This window comes from Lampris incognitus, chromosome 17 (genome assembly GCF_029633865.1).
Source record: "Lampris incognitus isolate fLamInc1 chromosome 17, fLamInc1.hap2, whole genome shotgun sequence".
NCBI classification, from domain to species: domain Eukaryota; kingdom Metazoa; phylum Chordata; class Actinopteri; order Lampriformes; family Lampridae; genus Lampris; species Lampris incognitus.
In genome coordinates, this window is record NC_079227.1 from 9300189 (window position 1) to 9322553 (window position 22365).

At 47.0% G+C, this 22365-nt stretch overlaps 3 protein-coding genes across 3 annotated transcripts; all 3 read left to right on the forward strand.

The window, feature by feature from the left end:
* Positions 1-829: 829 nt before the first annotated feature.
* On the forward strand, positions 830-5003 carry LOC130127700 (growth/differentiation factor 10-like). The gene is made up of 3 exons (XM_056297417.1): positions 830-1272; positions 2328-3256; positions 3818-5003. Exons 1-3 carry the CDS (start codon positions 1029-1031, stop codon positions 4007-4009), a joined length of 1365 nt encoding a protein of 454 aa, XP_056153392.1. The 5' UTR covers positions 830-1028; the 3' UTR covers positions 4010-5003.
* Positions 5004-8463: 3460 nt separating this feature from the next.
* On the forward strand, positions 8464-10695 carry gdf2 (growth differentiation factor 2). The gene is made up of 2 exons (XM_056297733.1): positions 8464-8815; positions 9785-10695. Exons 1-2 carry the CDS (start codon positions 8464-8466, stop codon positions 10693-10695), a joined length of 1263 nt encoding a protein of 420 aa, XP_056153708.1.
* Positions 10696-17593: 6898 nt separating this feature from the next.
* LOC130127900 (retinol-binding protein 3-like) lies at positions 17594-20332 on the forward strand. The gene has a single exon (XM_056297614.1). It carries the CDS (start codon positions 17594-17596, stop codon positions 20330-20332), a length of 2739 nt encoding a protein of 912 aa, XP_056153589.1.
* Positions 20333-22365: the final 2033 nt, after the last annotated feature.

Below are 22365 nucleotides of genomic sequence, written 5' to 3' on the forward strand. Positions count from 1 at the left end.
CGTTTTACAACGCGTCATAGGCAGGCTAATGAAGGTAAGTAGTCAGTGATCAAAACAGTTCGAGAACAACAGAGTGTTAGAATAAGATGTCATAACACGTGACTTGTTGGGTTGCCAGTTTGCGATCCCGCGTTTTATCGATGCTAATGAGTTTGCACGGCCGTGCTCTCTGAAACCACGTGACCGGCAAGGACGGCCATTCGCCTTCTCAGCAAATGTATGGAACAAATAACGTGATTGACAGTGTCGGGGAACCGCGTGCGTAAAACGGAGGTTTCCACACAGCGGTGACGGCGACTACGCCTATAACGGGTTAAATATGGGGCCAAGGTTAGGGAGCGGTTACATGTAGGACTAAGGTTGAGTTTAGGGCTACTAGGTATAGGTAATGGTTGGGCTATCTTCGTCTCATCACAAGGTTTCTGAGAAGACTCTCCCCACGTGGGCTCCCAACCTGAAACCCCCCCCAAAAAAGCGTCTTGATTAATGCGTCATTGTTGCATCTTATGGGTGATTTATAACGAATCAGTGAATGGGAAGTTAACATAAGTATACCGTGGGTTCTGTTCCAGCAAGCAATGCAACAAAAAAAAAGAGGAAAAAATGAAAGAAAAGAAAGAAAAGAAAGAAAAAAACCCCCATTTCATAGTCAGCCATTCTTGTGTGGACCGGTATGATCTTAATCTTGCAGCTCTTCACTTACAACTGGCGAGACTCTCGTTGGCTGGACGCACCGAGGCGTCACCATCTGTCATACAGGAGCAATGGATTTCACATCCACCCACGGTCTCCACCCACAGCAGAGAGCGATTGTAGCCCAAACCCGTGGAGTGCGGAGCTGTCACGGACTACCTGGAGGATACCGATCCTGCGGAGACTTCGCGCCGCTGTCGCAAAGACATCGCATCCGCGCGCGCCAGACACTTTCGGCGACTTCGCGGCTTTTCCTCCTTTCCGATTTTCGCCACCCCCCACCCGACGTTTGCGCGGAGTTTCGCTGGATGGGACAGAGTTGAAGGAGCTCCACCATGGCGAGCCTTCTTCTTGCGCGTGCCGCTCTGCACGTGCTGCTGGTCCTGCAGTGCGGTCCGGGGGACGCGGCGGCGGCGGAGGGCGTCGGGGAAGCCGCGCGTCACAGCCGCGCCTCCGCGCACCGGAGCGCAAACCGGGACATGGTCTCCATCAGCATGTTCAAGGTGTACGAGAAGTACAGCAAGGACCCGCGTCGGCAGAAGGACGGCAACACCGTCAGAAGTTTCAAAGCCGTCCCAGGTGACTGACACGACCATTGGGTTTTTCTCCTATTAACCATACTAAAACGCGAGACAATACGACCCAATGCGCGCAATTCTCTCAGGCTGATCCGATAGGCGGAGAAGGCTGATTTCTGCATGCGAGCACACTCTAAACAACACAGAGATTACGCAATATGTCCCCTTGTCATGATAGGGAAGCTGAAAGAAAGCTAAATCATTAAAGAGTCGCGCCGTATTCTCCACATTTCACTCTGTGGAGACCACCGGAACCCAGCTCTACACTATACGGGAGCTGTGCCATGTTCCACGTTTCACGATAGGGGGAAACCATCGAGACCAGAAATGCAGGTGTTTTTGTCAACCACATATTTTCCTTTTGACCCCCCAAAGCACGCAGCGTCCGCAGTTGCACACTGGATGTTGTGATAAGAGTGGTCCGGGGAAGTCGACCGTGCTAGTTCCCCGGTAGCAGTAACAGTCAAGGTGTTAGACAAGAGCCCATTATCACACCCAGGCACCGGCTGCACACGGAAAAGCCTCTAAGGAGCTTTCTCCTATAAGCATTTCCATATGGCACATGCAGGCCCACTGGACGGGCTCGGTGTTTGTCTTGCAGACTGCAGTGGAAGTCTGGGAGACAGCGCCGAGCTGAAGGAGCTGTTATCTAGGCCGAGGCTGAGCTCATCTGAGAGAGGCACTGAACTCGCCGTGTTTTTCAGGCGGCTATTAACGCCACTCAAGTGTGGTGGAAAGGGGTTTCCAAGAGACATATTTAAAAAAAGATATCTGCAGGAAATTGCTGCTGCACTTAAGCTTCCTTCCCAATCTTAATTTTTTTTTGCACCTTTCAACCGTTGAGCATTTCAGAAAGTGTTGCGGTAGCCACGGGCTTCTTTACGGGCCTGGGAGAGAAAACTAATTAGGACTCAGGGGCAGGTTTTCCAGGGGAATGCCAGATAGACGTAAAACGAACGCACAAAGGGGATTTCAACGATTTATCCAGTTTTCAAACTGCATGTCAAGCTCTCCATTAAATTCACCCTCTCTTCTCCTCCGTCCCAACCCCCCAAGGTGTTTCCAAAAGTACGGAGTGGTTCCAGTTCAACCTGTCCTCCATCCAAGACTCGGAGCTCATCCTGTCCGCCTCCTTTCACTTCATGCACAAGCGGCCCCGGCACCACCAGCGACCCTGGATCTGCCGACGCTCCCGCAACCCCTCGTGCGTTTTCCAGACCCTGCAGGCCCCCTCGCCGCAGCTCGTGTTCCGAGGGACGACCCCCAACGCCGCCTCCGTGACGCCGCTGGGAAACGTGACTTTGGTGCCGCTGAAGAGAGGGACGTGGCAGGCGAGGGACATCACCTCGGTGGTGAAACAGGCCGTGGGCACCAATGAGCTTCTGATCACCGTAGAATATGAGTTCGGATCGGCGAGATCCGAGCCGCATCAGAGGAACCCTCCCGGCCAGGAGCCCCTCTCGTCGGCCAACCTGCCGTACATGCTGGTCTACGCCGACGACAGAGCCATCGATGAACCCAACAGCGTGGCCGTGTCGCTGCAGCGGTACGGACCTTTCCCAGCTGGGGAGGACCGGCTCACCTTAACGGACTCGCGCCCTTCCTCTGCAGCTGCAAGGAGTCGGAGGGAGCTCCCTCTGGATGAGATTCAAACCAACCACCTTCCCGAGGTTCACTTCAACACCTTGAAGAACCACGAACTCTGGCAGAGCACCTATCTCCCGCCTAAGGCCAAGGCGGCGGCCAAACATGGCCGTAAGCAGGGCCAGGAGCTGGGCGAGGCCCCGGGTAAGCCTCAGGTGCTGAGCTTCGACGAGAAGACCATGAAGAAGGCCAGGAGGAGGCAGTGGAGCGAGCCCAGGGTGTGCGCCAGGAGGTACCTGCGGGTGGATTTCGCCGACATCGGGTGGAGCGAGTGGGTTCTGGCTCCTAAGGCCTTCGACGCCTACTACTGCGCTGGCACCTGTGGATTCCCCATCCCTAAAGTAAGTCGGAGAGTTTTACGGAGAGAGAAATAGTCACAATTTTCAACGTTGCCTTTATATGACTGTATGTTACAGGGATAACCCTCCATTAGCAGCCATAATATTTCTGTGTCTCTGGGGGGGGGGGGGGAGCAACGCTGAACTTGTGCAGAAAAGTGTCGACGGCATACAGAAACCGTGAAAGTGAAAACTACACCCTTACTTCCGGGTGTGCTGCCACCTTTGGTGGGCTACACTGAAATAGACCGCGTTGCATAAGAGAATACAAATACCAGCACTACATACAGCTGCTATAGTGAATGTCACTGCATGCCAGAGCCGGCGATTCACAGATTGTCCGCCAGTGGCGTCACTGGATGACACGTCCCTGGATTTAATCGGCACGTAGACTCGAGTAAGCACTGGTTGATGTGAACTACACCGTGGTGACTGAGTAAAGAGCCCCTGAAATGGGAAATATATGTTCACTGTGGAACAGGAATAATCCTGCATATGAAACAACCCTTCCATGTCTCTCCCTCTCTCTCTCTCTCTCTCTGTCGCTTTCTCTCCCTCCTTCAGGTGGTCCGTCCTTCCAACCACGCCACCATCCAGAGCATCGTCAGGGCGGTGGGGATCGTCCCAGGCGTCCCGGAGCCCTGCTGCGTCCCCGACAAGATGAGTCCTCTCAGCGTGCTTTTCCTCGACCAAAACAGGAACATGGTCCTCAAGGTCTATCCGGCCATGTCCGTGGACACCTGCTCCTGTCGGTAGGACTCGGACCAGGACCGGGGGACCTGAAACCGACGAGGATGTGCCTCCTCATGAAGGACATCTTGGGGAAGACTTAGATTCAGCAGCAGATCAATGCAACGTGGAATATCTGGGGATTAGGCGCGTCTCTGCAGGGAGATTAAAGACAGTGCGGGTGATTTTGGGAGAGCCGTGGTACTCTCAGTGCTACGGTTGACTTTCCCAGGACAAGTGGAAGCCGGGAAGGACTCTTAGCCACTCGAAATTCCCTTTTTTTTTTTTTGAGGAACTTTCCACGTTTTGATGGATTCTGAACCATGTGTGGTCCTTCATATAGTGTTTCTGACTCGCCTCAGAATTGAATACTGGAATTTCCCCTTTAACCCAGAGACTCGGGAGCTACAGTGGACATGGAGCCTGCACGGAAGTGCATTTACACCCAACAAAAATAACCAACTCTTATCCTGTAAATAGCCCTGTTACTCATACAGTTACACGGTACCCACATGGTGTCAGTATGTGATGAGGTGAAGTGCTGCAGCGTAGTTGAACGCCTCCTGTACGCCAACAAGAATTTTGAAGAATGCATGGAAAAAAATAGTATTGGAAAAGTATATTTCAGTATTCACTTGTCTGTATATTGTCTATACCGTGGGGATTGGGAGTGCACACTGACGCCTCCTGAGATGAACGGTACAGTATATATGAGCAACGTTTTTTTTTACCAGAGAAAGAAATGGTGCATTGCTGCCCCCTGCTGTGCGCTTTGGAGTAGTACGAGTGCCAGCAGTGCCAGTAGTAGAATGGTATGTACAGTTTGTAACGTGCACAATAATGCCATTAAATTTGTACTGCAAATAAAAGGGATCCCCTGTTGAAATTTGCGTTTTCCCCTTAAATCACTGTATGTCTCAAGTGTATTGAACGTTTTGTCTTGGTTTACGGCCACACTGACACCGACGTGTGCTTTTACATCATGTTTGCTTGGCAAGGAAATAAACTTAATTGTAAATATGGCAAAAAATATTAGTTTTTTTTTTACTTTCATGCATTACATAAACAAGCTTTGTATTGGTTTGGATGTTGGATTACTGATATTTATCTATGAACAAGGTAATGAGATATAGATCTTTGACAGACACACGATACTAAGATCTTCATTGGGAGTGATGAAGAAGGACGGGATCAGGAACGAGTATATTAGAGGGACCGCTCAGGTTGGACGGTTTGAAGGCAAAGCAAGAGAGGCAAGATTGAGATGGTTTAGACATGTGTGGAGGAGAGATGCTGGGTATGTTGGGAGAAGGATGCTGAATATGGAGCTGCCAGGGAAGAGGAGAAGAGGAAGGCCAAAGAGGAGGTTTATGGATGTGGTGAGGGAGGACATGCAGGTGGCTGGTGTGACAGAGGAAGAGGCAGAGGACAGGAAGAAATGGAAACCGATGACCCGCTGTGGTGACCCCTAATGGGAGCAGCCGAAAGTAGTAGTAGTAGTAGTAGTAGTAGTAGTGGTAGTAGTGGTAGTAGTGGTAGTAGTAGTAGTAGTAGTAGTAGTAGTAGTAGTAGTAAACAACAGATGATCCACTGTGGTGACCCCTAACGGGAGCAGCTGAAAGTAGCAGTAAACAGATAGATAGATAGATAGATAGATAGATAGATAGATAGATAGATAGATAGATAGATAGATAGATAGATAGATAGATAGATAGATAGATAGATAGATAGATAGATAGATAGATAGATAGATAGATAGATAGATAGATAGATAGATAGATGGATGGATGGATGGATGGATGGCTGGATGGATGGATGGATGGATGGATGGATAGATAGATAGATAGATAGATAGATAGATAGATAGATAGATAGATAGATAGATAGATAGATGGATGGATGGATGGCTGGATGGATGGATGGATGGATAGATAGATAGATAGATAGATAGATAGATAGATAGATAGATAGATAGATAGATAGATCTCTATATACCAACATAACATAGTTGAAAGACAGAGCAGAAGATAAGTGGACAGGATAATAGATACATAGCTACACATAGATCGACACATAGATACACAGACTGTGAGACAAGTTATCAAGGTAGGCATCATATATATCAGTGAACGGGCTAACACTACATCGTTCCCCTTGAGGAAAGTGAGATGAAATGATCAGAATACTAAAGGTTCCCAGCACATCTTTCTCGGGCCTCTCATTTAGCTTGCTTCCTGCACGGCTGACATGGGGTGCGTGCCGTGTCCATGCCAACAGATGGGTTTTTTTTTTTTTGCTGTCTTTCATCGCTGATTGACGCCATAGAGAGCAACCCTCGAACGGTCTGAAAGGGCCACAATGATGCCATTTTTATGAAACGCAGCATGAGCCAAACGCAGAGTGGCTGTGTGACAGAGAGAACGTCCAAGATAGCGAGGACTTAGGCCAACGTCCCCAGACACACTGGCTTCTGGTATGGGCCTATACCCCTGACCGTGACCAGAAGCTAAAGTCCCGCTGTCCAGCCCATATGGAGAATACAAACACAAGTACAAATTCGAGTACAGTACTAGAATCCCAATTCAACTACTTCATGTGGGGCACCTGGGGACTACTTGAAGAATTGCTAACCTCTACAGGCAACACACTTTAATAACACTTGTAACGATCATGAATGAGTAGACTCGCTAGCTGGTTGGCTAACGGGTCGGGCCCTTTAGTTGACTGGGTAGTGCAGTTGCCCCGGGTTCGTGTCCCGGCTGTGGCGGTTCCCGGCTGCCCCCTGAATTCGCTACATTGGTGTCAGAAGTGGGATGGTGAGACCGTGAGGCCATCGGAAGCGCATGCGCCCAGAGGCGCGAAGGAGCCGGTATGCTGAAGCGTGGGGATGCGCTTCCCGAAGGAGGGGGGCAGTGTAACGATCATGAATGAGTAGACTCGCTAGCCGGTTGGCTAACGGGTCGGACCCTTTAGTCAACTGGTTAACGTAGACGCCTGTGATGCGGGAGACCCAGGTTTGCGTCCCGGCTGCCCCCCCCCCCCGAATTCGCTACTCACTGTTATGAATTTAATTAAGTTTAATTTAGTTTCCTTTATTAATCCCCTTGTGGAAATTGAGTTGCTGCAAATTAACCCATCCTAGCTGTGATCTGTGTAGCTAGGAGCAGCGGGCTGCCGCCTTCATGCTGCTCCCGGGGACCAACTCCAGTTCTTTTCCCCATTGCCTCGGTCGGGGACACAGACAGGAGTATCAACCCTAACATGCATGTTTCCTTTTGATGGTGGGAGGAGACCGGAGCACCCGGACAAAACCCACCATAGATACAGGGAGAACATGCAAACCACACAGAGGACGACCTGGGATGAACCCCCAAGGTTGGCCAACCCCGGGGTTCAAACCCAGGCCCTTCTTGCTCTGAGGCGACAGCGCTAACCACTGGGCCAATGTGCCGCCAAGAGCTAACAACTGAATGAATTTGCATAACACTTTAAACTGTACAAGTGTAGCCAAAACATGACTTTAAGGGCTTATGCAGGTCATAATTAACAATAATTGTGGTATCTGATCAAATTTAATTTTCTGTTTTTCTTTTTTTATATATATAATATGTCTCTCGGTGATTGCTAATGCTGGAAATGTACACTGACACAAACAATTCAAAAAGTTATTTTCTGCAAAATGGGACATGGCTGTAAATGTTAGTCAATGTCTCCATAGTTTACGTCTGACCAAGGCTAAAGCTAGTCTCTTCTGAACACCCTCATCTTTCATTTATTTTATCACAAGAGCCTAACTGAGGCAAATAAAAGTTAGATTGAACTAAACAAAAAGGGTCAGATGAGTGGAACAAATACTCCTCAATATCGTGCTCAATCTCATTCCCTTAAAATGGGTCAAAATAATTATGATGCATGCAACTGCACCCCGCCCGAGAGCAAAGTGTTATCAGGAGCATGTACATGATGTACGATGACGATGGACACTTCAATCCTTGGTTTGGAGTCAGGAAGACGTTGACCTGTGACAAATATGTTGTCATGAATGTGGCAAAGAATGTGCGATGTGCTGTATGTATTTCTTCGAGCTTCTGCAATCTGGCCTCAATGATTTACCCCCCGAAAGCTGGGAAAAGCAATTTTATGAAAATGTCTGTTTGTCAGTAACCTCACAGTTTCCAGTGCCTTCCTCATTATCGCCGTCAAGTGTTTACAGTGTCTTCATTAGCAGCCAGTCCTCTAATGATAACAAGGCCTAAGAGACGGCATCAATGGCAGAGATAAGCATGGCCAAGCTACTATTTTGGTTGATATAAGTCCCCTGTTTACTCTGGGAGCATGGGAGCGGACCTCAAGACTGTGGCCCTCACATAGGGGAACTTAACTTTCTGAACCTTGTCATCCCAAAGTCTGTTTTGACGCCCATAGAGCGGACAGCAGGAAGGTAAAGATTGTGTCGGTGCAGAACGCAACCCAGATTCAGAATGCTGTGTCCCAGAACATTCCTCTTCCAGGTGTGCTTGAGCGTGGTCGTGTCTACTGGCTCCTGTAGTTGTAAGCCTCTCAAAAACAACATTCGACTTGAGGACTCTGAGGACTATTACTTCAATATGTTGGAGCAGGACCTGCTCGAGGAGGAGGAAACAGACATGAGGCTGGAGAACCTCCTGGGGACCATGAAGGAGGGCTTTCTGAGGAAACTGAACATGTCAGATGTTCCTCAGGAGCATGGCAAGATCTACCCTCCTCAGTTTATGATGGAGCTTTACAACAAGTACGCTTTCAACAGCACCGCCAGTCCACAGTCCGATGTCATACGCAGCTTCACGATCCAAGGTACGTCCGCTTGACAGATAAGAGGAGTAGTACTTGTGGGATGATTTGCTTGGGGGGCAACACTCCCTGTATATTAAAGCTTTTTTGAACTGTTGCTTTTTTCCCGGTAATCCTAGCATTCCGGGAATTCATAAGGCTGTGTGTGTGTGTGTGTGTGTGTGTGTGCGCACCCCCCCCCTTTAACTCTCAAGTTTGAGTTCAAATTTTATTGATTGCCATGTTTTCGCACACAAGAAATTGAACTTGGTGTCATGCCCACTTGAAAAACGCCGAGGATAATACAATGCCGGCAGAAATGTCAAATGGGGTGGCCCAAGAGGGGCCGGTGATGATGGGGGGGGAGGGGATGGGCACACAAATTGTTCTTCATATATGGAGAACATTCTTTGCAAAAAATACAAATAAAAAATTGCAGCTGTACATAGTTGTGCAACCCAGAGACGGATTGCTGAATGAATGCAAATGGCCATGTGGACATGATAGAATAAGAGCCCTATCTGAAGTCATAGAGAAATTAAAATATTTCACTCGAGCCGTCTTTGCAGTCTCCCTCGTTACTGTGTGGTGGTTCTGATGTTTACAGATGACATTATGATGGAAGAATGAAGTATCCAGGCACAAGGCCCTTCAATTTTAAAGTCTTTCAAAAGAGTTGCAGGAATGCTGATCCGAAACCAGCGAGGTTATCACAAAGAGCTTATTGTCATGTGACCTGACCGCTAAACAAATTTGGCATCTTTTTTGTGTTTTTGTTTGCATTGGTGATGGGGTGGCAACAGGCCACCCCCGCTCCTAGATCTGCCCTTGCGGCGCGGTATTCACTTGGATAAACGTCTAAAGAAGTTTATGCTATGAGCATATTGTAACTTCTGCACACTTATCTGGTTGTCTTGGACCAGATTTCATGGGCCGGATCTGACTCTGCCTCTTAAATAACACTCTTTTAATTTCTCCATACCTCTCCCACAGATATCACTCACTCAGAGGTAAACGGCTCTAAATCAAAACACAGGCTGTTTTTCAACATGAGCTTGCCCAACCACGAGAAGGTCATGGCTGCTGAACTACGGCTCTTCCTTTTGCCGGATGCAAGGCCAGGGGTCAACTCCCACGGATATAAGGCAATTATCACAGTATACAAGGTGGATTACAATGGATATGAACCCATAACCCACGTACTGGCCGGGAGGGAGGTGTTTGGTTCATGTGGTTCATGGGAAACTTTTGATGTGACCGCGGCGGTTGAGAGTTGGGTCACAGCGAGTCAAGGAGTAAGTGCACTGGAGGTGGTGGTGGACAACAAGGATTGTGGGTATTTCGAAGGCGAAGCAGGTTGTTCGGATGTAAGTTGGTCCATTGGAGATAACACTTCAGCAGCGCTGATAGTCTTCTCAGACGATCTGGGGAGCAAGAGAAGGGAAACGAAGAAGGAACTGAGAGAGATGATCCTCCACGAGGAGGAGACCATCTTCTACTCCGAAGCTGAGTGGCATGCAGGAGACCAGTTTCTGAACGAGATCCCCGAAGCTCTTCAACCCCGGCGGAAAAGAAGGAAGGCGGAGCGGGAATACTGCCAAAAGACCTCACTCAAGGTCAATTTCAAAGACATCGGCTGGGACAGCTGGATCGTAGCGCCGCCCGAATACGACGCATTTGAGTGTCGTGGCCTTTGTTCTTACCCGCTGACGGATGAATCGACGCCGTCCAAACACGCCCTCATCCAGACACTCATCAACATCAAGAACCCCAAGAAGGCCAATATGGCCTGTTGTGTCCCAATCAAACTGGACCCCATTACTGTCATGTACCAAGAGAACGGCCGTCTCACCATACGGTACCTGTATGAGGAGATGAAGGTGGCCGAGTGTGGCTGCAGGTAGTGAGAGAGGGGTGCCAGCTTTAGTTGTAGTGGCTGTGACTCATGGTTTTAACACTACAACTGCCAACAGGTCATTTATACCTTTTTTTTTTCCCAATCAAAAGGATCAACCTGTGCTTTATTTGACCATATAAAACTGAGGCATATCAACATACATAACTAAAGAGTCTGAGTTTTAGATTGTAAATGAGCATTTAGCGTCTTTCTCAACCGATCGTAACAGAAAATATGGGCTTTTATTATTATTATCATTATCATTATTATTATTATTATTATTATTATTATTATTAATAAGGGCGTCCGGGTAGCGTAGCGGTCTATTCTGTTACCTACCAACACAGAGATGAGTGGTTTGAATCCCCGTGTTAGCCTCCTCTGGTCGGTCGGGGCACCTGTTCGGAGGGGGGGGAGCGGCTGGTGACTCCATATGTATCGGAGGAGGCATGTGGTAGTCTGCAGCCCTCCCCGGATCGGCAGAGGGGGTGGAGCAGCGACCGGGACGGCCCGGGGGAGCAGGGTCATTGGCCGGATACAACTGGGGAGGACAGGGGGGAGAAATCGTCGTCCCCCCCCCCAAAAAAAAGAAGAAAATATGAAATACAGGCTTCAACTTTTACAAACACTCCCGATGTAAACAAACCCTTTATAGCATCAGGAAAACATTAGAAACTCAGATTTGTGTTGTTGTTTTGTGTAAGTAAGAGGCCTGTCAATCAGTTTGGGGATGGCAGCAGGCTCCAATCCTGTGTTTTGCATTTTGGTAGCAGGGCGACCCTTTTGTTTACATTAGAATTAAGGATTGTACCTTTAATATTTCTTTGTTACTTTGAACTCTTCTGCAGGTCTTCAGCATCTCGGAAAAAAAAATTCACCTTAACAAGCAGAAAAAGAAATCAGTAAGCATTTATCCCTGCTATGTGTTAGCCAAGGCCACGTTTTCTAAAGCCGTGTCGCTTGGGTAAATTTGACGCATTAAGGGTCATCCATCCCTCCATCCATCCATCCATCCATTATCCGAACCGCTCACCCTGCTCTCAGGGTGGCGGGGATGCTGGAGCTTATCCCAGCAGTCACTGGGCGGCAGGCGGGGAGACACCCTGGACAAGCTGCCAGGCATTAAGAGTTAGCGCCATAAATTATCTACAAATGTGTATTTCCTTGTCACTTTGGTTTCCTTGTTTTTCCCTCCCTGTAGATAAATGTGGTATCAGTACTGATCATTTTCAGCCATTGAAATTTTACCACTCTGGGCACTGTACATAGTTTATATTTTATATCACAAATGTTGATTCTTTTAGTTATGACATAATAAATGCATGAGTGATGTTGATGTTTAAATTTTGCTGACCCCCCCCCCATAAAACATAAATGTGAGGATGTGAAGGGGTAAAATTGCTCTGTTGGCAGTTGTAGAAGAATCCTAGCTATTCTAATGTTAATATTTAGTCATTATGTAAAGCTGTACATTTTCATTATAACTGACATCTTGTCTTAAATATGAGATTTGCAAATGGACAGTCATATTAGAATGTAAATTAAGCTATTCATAAAGTTATAGACAGAGATAGTTAAGTCACCCTTGCATTCAAAACCTTCCTCGTGTGTAATTACCGTCATTTACAGGAGTGGCCGTCTCTATATTTATTATATGTCTGTTTTGTTGTTGTTGTTGTTGTTGTTGTTGTTGTGGTTGTTGTTTTTTTTGGATGCTTTCTGCAATGCTGCCACATTGATGCTCCACTTCTGATGGAAACTGTTGGCAAAATCCTGGTTATTAACACAGGCTAGCTAGCTGAGGCCAGCTCGTGTGAAAACCATAAATCATTTTGTATATAAAGTATATCGTATGGCATTAAGCATCGAGGTAATAAGTCAAAAACGTAGTGGCACTCTCATTATAAAGCAACAAACGAAATGGGAAAACTCTCGTACCTTCGCTGAAGAAAAAACAAGTGACTGTGGTTTGCAGTATCTCCATAAAACCAAATATTTTCCTTTCCTGCCCCTTTTGTTCCCCGCTCCTTAGAGCAACGCAGCCCAATGAAGGTCTCAGTCCACCACAACTCATACTCACGGCTCAGACGTCAGAAACAATAAAGTCGACGTCACAGAAGGTGGAATCAGCTCATCTGGACACAACGTTTACCGAGAGAAACGTTCCATCGCTCATCCGAGCGACCTCTTCACTTCAGTCTCACCTGGCTGCAGGTGTCCCCACCCTTATACACAATACAGTGGCACCAGAGCCCTAGAGAGAGAGAGTTGCGTCAACGTGGGGTCAGAACGCGAGAGGGTCACGTGGTTCATGTAGCCGCCGAATAGTTCCAAACGAAGCTTGGCGGGTCATTTAAATGAACTGCTTAGCCGCGATTTCTGGTAACTACTGTAACCGGTTATTTTCTTGCCCGGTGCGGGATTCGATACGGCGTGTACTGCACCACAAGGCGCCATCGCTAACCGCTCGGCTAAAGGGTCAGACCCTAGCTAACGGGTCTTATTAGTCGTTTACAGTCGTCTCCCTGCCCGGAGGCGCGCCCTCGCGCTTTGTTCTTCCCGCGCTCCGAAGAGACTTCTGAGGATCTGCACACTTCCGGATCCCACCGCTGCCGCCAATGTAACCAGTTATTTTCTTGCCTGTTGCGGGATTCGATACGGGGTGTACTGCACCACAAGACGCCATCGCTAACCGCTCGGCTAAAGGGTCAGACCCGTTAGCTAGGGACTAACGTGCCTTATTAGTAGTTTACAGTCGTCACCCTCCCCGGAAGCGCGCCCTCGCGCTTTGTTCTTCCCGCGCTCCGAAGAGACTTCTGAGGATCTGCACACTTCCGGATCCCACCGCTGCCGCCAATGTAACCGGTTATTTTCTTGCCCGGTGCGGGATTCGATACGGGGTGTACTGCGCCACAAGACGACGTCACTAACCGCTCGGCTAAAGGGTCAAACCCGTTAGCTAGGGGCTAACGTGTCTTATCAGTAGTTTACACTACTAACCAATATTTTCAGATTTTTACATTTATATGTAGATATAGATATAGATATATTCCAACGTGGCACATATTCTATGCGCACTGTTTGGAACTACCCGGGGCTCCCATGATCCGCCATTGCTGTGGCCCCTTGACGTCTACGGAGTTGACGTAACTCTTCTCTTTCTAGGGCTCTGAGTGGCACAACGACCGAAACCAACGACCGGTTTCATATGCAAATATGGGCGTGATCATTAACTAGAGTGACATGGCCATGTGTACTACACACAGAGGATCGGGGATGGTTGCAATCACAGCATTGTAAGATGGCGACAGATTTTTTTTAAAAAAAAGAAAGAAAAGAAGATGGCGACTGTAAAATGGAGTGTCTCGACATACGTAAACGTTGTATCCTGACGAACTGATTCAACCTTCTTTGACGTACTCTGCGTCAAGCCCCACCCCCCCCGGTTCAGGGACGGTCGTTCCTTCTCCACAGAGATGGCCGGGGGGCCTGTGGCCATTTTCCAATGCTGTGATTGCGAACATTCCCAAATCCTCTAGTTAAGGGCCACGCTCTTACCCGCATACGAAACCGATCGCTGGTTTCGGTCGTTGTGCCGCTGTGTTGTGTATGAGGGTGGGGACACCTGCGGTCAGATGAGACCGAAGAGGTCACTTGGACGAGCGATGGAAGGTCTCTCTCAGTAGACATTGTGTCCAGCTGAACTGATTCAACTTTCTGCGATTTTCTTACCTGGATTATTGAGCATGCATAGAGACATGTCGAGCAAATGTTGGACGATATCGAGTATTGGGGCGGGGGGGGGTTGTTTCTTGTGTCGAAGGAATCAGAGGAAGTGCTAGTCAGTGGGCGTTGGTCCCGAACAAGGGGGGCAAATATAGTTTCCGCTGGATCTCATGTAAAGAGCTCACTTTACTGTTACATAGCCGTTTTATATTTTATAATTTCGTTTCATTATTAAGTACGCCACTTGTGACTGTAACATCTCTATGACTGTTATTTATCTTAATGTATGTTTTTCTACGAATCACAGTAAATAAGGATGACGTATGAATGCCTGCATGTATGTTATTCACGGCAGCCTGTGAAGTGGATTACAAATGCAGACATGGAATGTCTGTACCGGTGCGTTTCACGTTGCAGCGCAAATACTCCCCCCCCCACCCCCACCCCGTGGGCCGCTCCACAAATCCCATTACCACTGCAAGTGGATCACAAAAAGGATTTGCTGTTCCTCCTCGATTAATGACGAACCTTGCCTCAAATCAAATGAGGTTTAAAGGTGACTATCAGAAACATCTGGCCAGGTATTTCCACTCAACCTGGTTATGGTATAGTCCCCCGGCCAACACAACCATCAGATAACAACATGAGGGCGGGAAAAAATGCCTAGGAATCCACCGTAATCATTTAAAACGTCTTCACATGCACTCCGATTTCCCTCAAAGGGCCGCTTCGGCTTCATAAACACTTGAGTCAGGGACTTTGGCTCATCCTTATCAGTGCCGAGGCCTCTGTGACCAAACAAATGAGGGGATGAGAGGATGTAGACACTTGCACTTCCTTCCCAGAAGAACAGAAATAGCTCCCTTCTATTTATAGCACCTATAATAAGGCATGCGATCCCATTTTAGCGCCAAAGAACACCGCTGGCACAATCGGATTTTTCCACATGAGATGGCTGTCAGCTGTCACAAACAGCAACAGCCGAGCTCAAAACCTTTGCTTGCTACCTGGTATATTAGCTCATGGAACATTTCATTTCTAACGACCTCGCGCGGCGGGGATTTCATGATCCAAACCCTGCGCCATTCTCTCTTTTGACACAGTGAACGATGGGACGGAGGAGGGAACGGGACGTGTTATAAAAAGAGGCAAGATCCAGATTGGCTCCCAGAGAACCTGCAGGCAGACGTGTATTACGTAAGGCCTCGGGTTGTTAAGAGTTAAGAAGCACGCTTAGCATAACGCTGTCGAGAATCAGGGAGGGAGGAAAAGGCCGGTTGCGTAATTCCGGGTGGTGTAAATACTTATTTAAGGGTGCTGTTGGCGTCATAAGCGAGCTCAGCCTACAAATTCACACCTTCAGTTAAAAATATTCTTGCACAAAAAGTAGATCTATACATTCTCTAAATTTTGATATAGGGAAATTGCGTTCTGCATTTAACCCATCCTAGTTGTGTAGCTTGGAGCAGTGGGCAGCCGCTGTGCAGTGCCCGGGGACCAACTCCAGTTTTTTTTTTCCATTGCCTTGCTCAGGGGCACAGACAGGAGTATTAACCCTAACATGCATGTCCTTTTGATGGTGGGGGAAACCGGAGCACCCGGAGAAAACCCACTGCAGACACGGGGAGAACATGCAAACTCCACACAGAGGACGACCTGGGATGACCCCCAAGGTTGGACAACCCTGGGGTTCGAACCCAGGACCTTCTTGCTGTGAGGCGACAGCGCTAACCACTGGGCCACCGTGCCGCCAAATTCCCATATTTGAATGAAAATGTACCATAAGCTAAAGGGAGATGTCCTCTGCAGGCAAATTACAAGACCTGCAAGAGTCAATGATGAGATCAGAAATGGTGTCAACAACTTAAAATATCCCAAAATAATGTTTAAGCCACATTATGATATCATTCTATTAAAGATTTGTGCAAAAAAAAAATGCAACATAAAGCCCTTCATTTGGAAAGGTGAAATGAAAATGTGCAAACCTAGTCAGGGTAGGCAGTCATGACATCAGAGAAACTATCTAACCTCAATGTCAAAGTACTTTTTTTTTAAATCAATCCATGATGCATTATCCCCCCCCCCCCCAATCTGATCCTTCATCTCTTTTAAGACGGCTTTACCACGAAGCCAGAAACTGTGTAATCACACCGCCAGCAAAGCGACCCAGACATGACCTCGTAAAGCCGAGCTCCTTTCTCCACCTGGCCAGGCCTGCGTTCTGTCTCCTCCGGTTGCCGTGGGTGGAGGGGAGGGGAGGGATGGGACGGGGAGGGGGGCACCGAGGATGAGAAGGAGAGGGAATCAGGATCTGCTTATTTGCCAAGTAAGAGTTCACGTACCAGGAATTGGACTTGTTTGGTTAATTGCGCACATGGGACACTTAGACAAAACACAAAATTCACGAGTTAAAGTCAAACATCTAAATGATCATTTAGACGTCTAAATTGTCATTTAGTATCTAAAAATGAGTGGACATGGTGAATAACGTGATATCAGTAAAGTCTATGAGAGGCGGTGTGAGAGAGCAAGCACAAAAGAAAGGTGGCAGGATGGTGTCGCCTCGATATCTTCCGGATAATCCTTACCGTGTTTCATAGTGAACTTTCCCTCCATTAGCTTAACAGCTAAGACAGAAGAAGGTTGGCGTCACCGTAAACATTTACTAGACACCTCAAAGATGGTCCCTAGGAAAATGGGTAGTTGCATAGGAAACGATACAGGTTTTAACTGAAGCGTACTAGCTTTCATTATCCAGTCCATGACATGGAGTCCCTGTCACCCGGCCAGACGATGTGAAGAACTGTATAATGGGCAATCTCTCGGAAATATTATTCCTAACATGAATTATGTGTGTCGAATTGTACCTCTGAGGATGTACTTTCCAATTTTCTTTTTTCTTTTTTTTTGTTGTCGTCCGCTATTGTCTGCTGGCTGATGCACTACAGATAATGCGATTAAAGGTTTATTGGGAACAAAAGCCTCTTATGTAGAGGTTGTGTCCGAAAAACCTGCGACTGAGACAACATTCACTCTCCAACAAAAGCTGCCGCCCCCCCACCCCCCTCCACACAGACAAATGAACGAAAACAGCAGTACATGACAGAAAACAGAGAACGAGGCAGTTCTCCGATAACAAAATAATGGCAGCGGTTCGATGCGCACCAGCTCTCCTGGTGATGCTTTTCTACCTTACTCGCTCTGCCAGCTCGTCGTTCCAGCAGGCCCTCGTGCTGGATATGGCAAAGATCCTATTGGAAAACTATTGCTTCCCAGAGAACCTGGTTGGGATGCAGGAAGCCATCCAACAGGCCATCAACAGCGGCGAAATCCTCCAGATCTCAGACAGGAAGTCCCTCGCATCCGTCCTCACCGCTGGAGTCCAAGGGGCTCTCAACGACCCGAGGTTGACCGTGTCGTATGAACCCAGTTTTGTACCGGTGATGCCCCCAGTGCTGCCATCCCTGCCCACAGAGCAATTGATTCGGCTGGTGAGGAACTCGGTGAAGCTCGATATCCTGGAAAACAACGTGGGCTACCTCCGGATTGACAGGATTATTGGGGAGGAGACGGCCACAAAGCTTGGCTCTCTTCTGAGAGATAATGTTTGGAATACGGTGGCTCAAATGTCCTCCCTGATCTTTGACCTGAGGTATAGCACGGCCGGAGAGCTTTCCGGAGTTCCTTTTATAATCTCTTATTTCTCGGACCCGGAGCCCCTTATTCACATTGACACCATCTATGACAGGCCCTCTAATACCACCAAGGAGCTGTGGACCATGTCCTCCATAAACAGTGAAAGGTATGGAAAGAAAAAGGACTTGATTATTTTGACAAGCAAACGTACCATAGGGGCTGCGGAGGCTGTGGCTTACACACTAAAACACCTGAAAAGGGCTATCATAGTTGGAGAGAGATCAGCTGGTGGGTCGGTGAAAGTCCAGAAGTTCAAGATTGGAGATTCAGGGTTTTACATAACAGTCCCTGTGGCCAGGTCCATTAACCCTATAACCGGCCAGAGTTGGGAAGTGAGTGGCGTCGCAACATCGGTCAATGTCAACGCCAAAGATGCCATCGGAAATGCCAAGTCACTATTGGCTGTGAGGAAAGCCATTCCCAAGGTGGTTCAAAGCATCTCGAGTACCATCACGAGTTTCTACGCCTTCACTGACCGTGTTCCAACACTACTCCATCATCTGGAATCGATAGACTTCTTTTCAGTTATATCCGAGGAAGACCTGGCAGCCAAACTCAGCCAAGAGCTGCAGGCTGTGTCTGAAGACCCTCGGATCATCATAAAACACACACAAGACCACAGCTCAACTGTGGAGGAAGGATCCGAGCCCGAAAAGTTTCTGGATGATCCGGATTTAATAGGGGTACTTGTCGATACATCGTTCACGGTGCAAATCCTCCCGGGAAACACTGGCTATCTCCGCTTTGATAAATTCATTGACGTACCCTTGACAGCCAAATTTGGGGAATACATGGCTAAAAAGGTATGGGATCCCCTCAAGGACACTCAAAATCTTATCATTGACTTGCGCTTTAACACCGGTGGGTCCTCAGCTTCTTTAGCCTTAATACTTTCCTATCTACAGGATGCCTCGCAGAAAAAACACTTTTTCACTATATATGACAGAATTCAAAACACAACGACCGAGTATGACACGCTGTCTGGGATTACAGGCCCAATCGATGGCTCCAAGTGTGGGATTTACGCGTTGACCAGCTACTACACAGCAGGCGTTGGAGAGGAGTTTGCGTACCTAATGCAATCATTACACCAAGGCACCGTGATTGGGGAAATTACATCTGGCACTGTCATGCACTCCAAGACATTCCAGGTTGAAGGTGCAAATATTACAATTACTGTACCTTTCATAAACTTCATAGACAACAATGGAGAATGCTGGTTGGGAGGAGGTGTGGTCCCAGATGCTATTGTTTTAGCAGAAGAAGCTATGGACCATGCACATGAGATCATAGACTTCCACAGGGGCCTCAAGTCCCTCATAGAAACAACAGGGGAACTGTTAGAAATTCACTATGCAATCCACGAGGTTGCTACAAAGGTCAGCCAGGTGCTACTGACCAAATGGGCTGAGGGTTCATACCGCGCGGTGGTGGATTTCGAATCTTTGGCATCTCAGTTGACGGCAGACATCCAGGAGACTTCAGGAGATCACCGGCTCCACGTCTTCTATTGTGACGTGGAGCCCGAGTCCTTGCACGAAGTTCCGAAGATCCCGACGTCAGAAGAGGTGGGATACATAATTGACGCCCTGTTTAAGATCGAGGTAATGCCAGGGAATGTTGGTTATCTGAGGTTTGACATGATGGCGGATTTGGAGGTCGTCAAAGCCATCGGACCCCAGCTAATCAAAGTAGTATGGAGCAAGATAGCCAACACTGACATCCTCATTATTGACATGAGGTACAACACAGGTGGTTACTCCACGGCAATCCCTCTTCTATGCAGCTATTTCTTTGACGCCGAACCCGTGCGACATCTGTACACCGTCTTCGACCGTTCCACCAAAACCATGACGGAGGTCATGACCTTACCGCAGGTCATGGGTCAGAGGTATGGGTCCTCCAAGGAGGTCTACATTCTCACCAGTCACATGACAGGCTCGGCAGCCGAGGTGTTCACCCGCACAATGAAGGACCTAAATCGGGCCACCATAATCGGGGAGCCAACCATTGGAGGGTCCTTATCAAGTGGGACCTACCAGGTCGGGGACAGTATACTGTATGCCTCTATCCCCAACCAGGTGGTTTTCAGTGCAGTGACTGGAAAATTGTGGAGTGTGTCGGGTGTGGAGCCTCACGTCATTGCCCGGGCGAATGATGCTCTGACTGTTGCACAGAAAATCCTAGCTGCTCGACTGTCCAAACAAGACCAAGAGAAGTAATTTATTGACCCGTAGTTTTGCCTCCTTTTAAAACTGTGACTAGATATTAGCTCCGTTTTGAAAACATTTCAAGTTCAGCTTACTGTTTTCAAGAGTAACATCCGAGTATCCCTGACAAGGAGTAACTATTGTAGGGGTGAAACTTGTGACCTGCCGGATATGGGAAAGTCTTTTTATCTGTCAAAATGATGGTTAGGAGCAGGTGACAACTGACAGTGTCATCGTGATAGTGTATTAACCAGCATATTAAAACACTTTGAAAAGTATCTGAAGTATACAATAATGGGTAACACTTTAGTATGGGGAACATATTCCAAGTAACAAAAACTTAATTTAGAGTAATTTAACACTATTAACACTTGCAGTTTTGTGTTTTGTTATGTAAGAACAGACCATATTCATTAAGTGTTAGTAAGGGAGAATAACTCTTCTTGTGGTACTACCACCTTATAAAGGCCATACTAAGCAAAGCATATTGAGATGGTACTACTAATAAGCAATACTTCTGAGGTTATAGAGGGAAAACTCATAGTTAATGGCTTACTGGTTGTATAATAAGGCCATGCAGAATACGGCATTAATGAGTACGTACTAATGACCAATTAAGAGCCAATATGTTGCTAATTTGCATGCTAATGAGCACCTAATTAATGGTGACTACGTTCCCCATACTAAAGTGTTACCCAATAATGCTACATACAGTATTGCTACCTAAGTATTTTACTACAATCTTTGAGTTTTTACAAATCAAGCTTCACACTTGTAAAAAATGAACTCGTCAACATCCCAATACTTAACACCGAAGTGGAGTAACAGTAAACTGAGACACTGAAATATGGCACAGTACATTTTTACGGGCCAAGTTTACGTTGGCTGATCTTGGTGCATAATTATTATTTTTTTAAGTGTTTAATGTACTTCCGGAAGTCTTTTGATTTCTCGAAGCATTTGATTATTTGCATTTTGTTGATTGCACTTTTATTCTTTCGTCGACTTCTGTTCATTTGGGCACCTTAATCCTCCATTGCACGTACAGTAAAGTACATCCTTATTTGACTGCTTCAAGCTACAATGATTTGAGTTGCCTTTACCGGATAGGACCCACCCATCAGTAGGTGGCTTATTAAGCTTTGTAATTAGGTTGTCCGCTTATTACGCCACTTTAATGCCACTTTAACATCAAATGCGTATTATTAGCCAACATTTCTGTTGACCCACACATATTGTGAGAAAAAAAATCAGTTTTGCTATGTTTATGTGAATGTGTGTTGGTGTATTTGATTGTTTTGTGTATTCAGTTTGCATCATTCGAGTTATCCTTGTTCCTGTTTAGGTCTGTGATGTTGTACGTCAAACATTTGACCGTTTTTCCTCTTTGCCTGACAAGACAGCTCGTCTGTTTATTCTCTGTAGTAACTAAGAATCACCAGTAGGGGGAGCAAGTTTCAAACAAACCCAAAGGCAGTCTTAACCGTCGTTCCCCTCTCAGAGAAATCCTCAACCCACTGAACTTTACATGCACTGCAATAAAGTATGTACTCCTTCTAAAATAAAGTGTTTCAGAGTCATTTCATTTGGTTTATGAAAAAACGAGTATAATTCAATTTGCTGATTAATGCCGATACATCCTCCTATGGCCGTGAACACATTATTGAGCTGTCAACACTTAAGCGTTGTCTCGTTAAGTGTGATTCATCACAGTGTTGCCTATCATTATATATCAAAGTATCACAGTAAGACAGGACAGAGTTTGATATTCTCATCTTACGCTTGCAGAAATAACACCAGCTGGAGGTTGACACAACAACACACTTACGAGAAGGCTTGGAAAATGACTTGGAAACTGCAAGCTTCTACACTAAGAGAGGAACTTCCCCTTGATTTGGGAAGTCTTTGGCTAGGACGGTGAGCATCGATTCAATTACCAGGTGATAGTTTTCACATGAAGAAAGCCACTTTATATTTGTCAGTGTACAAGTTACAACGAAATGTGTACTCCGCATTTAACCCATCCTGTTGTATAGCTGCAGCGC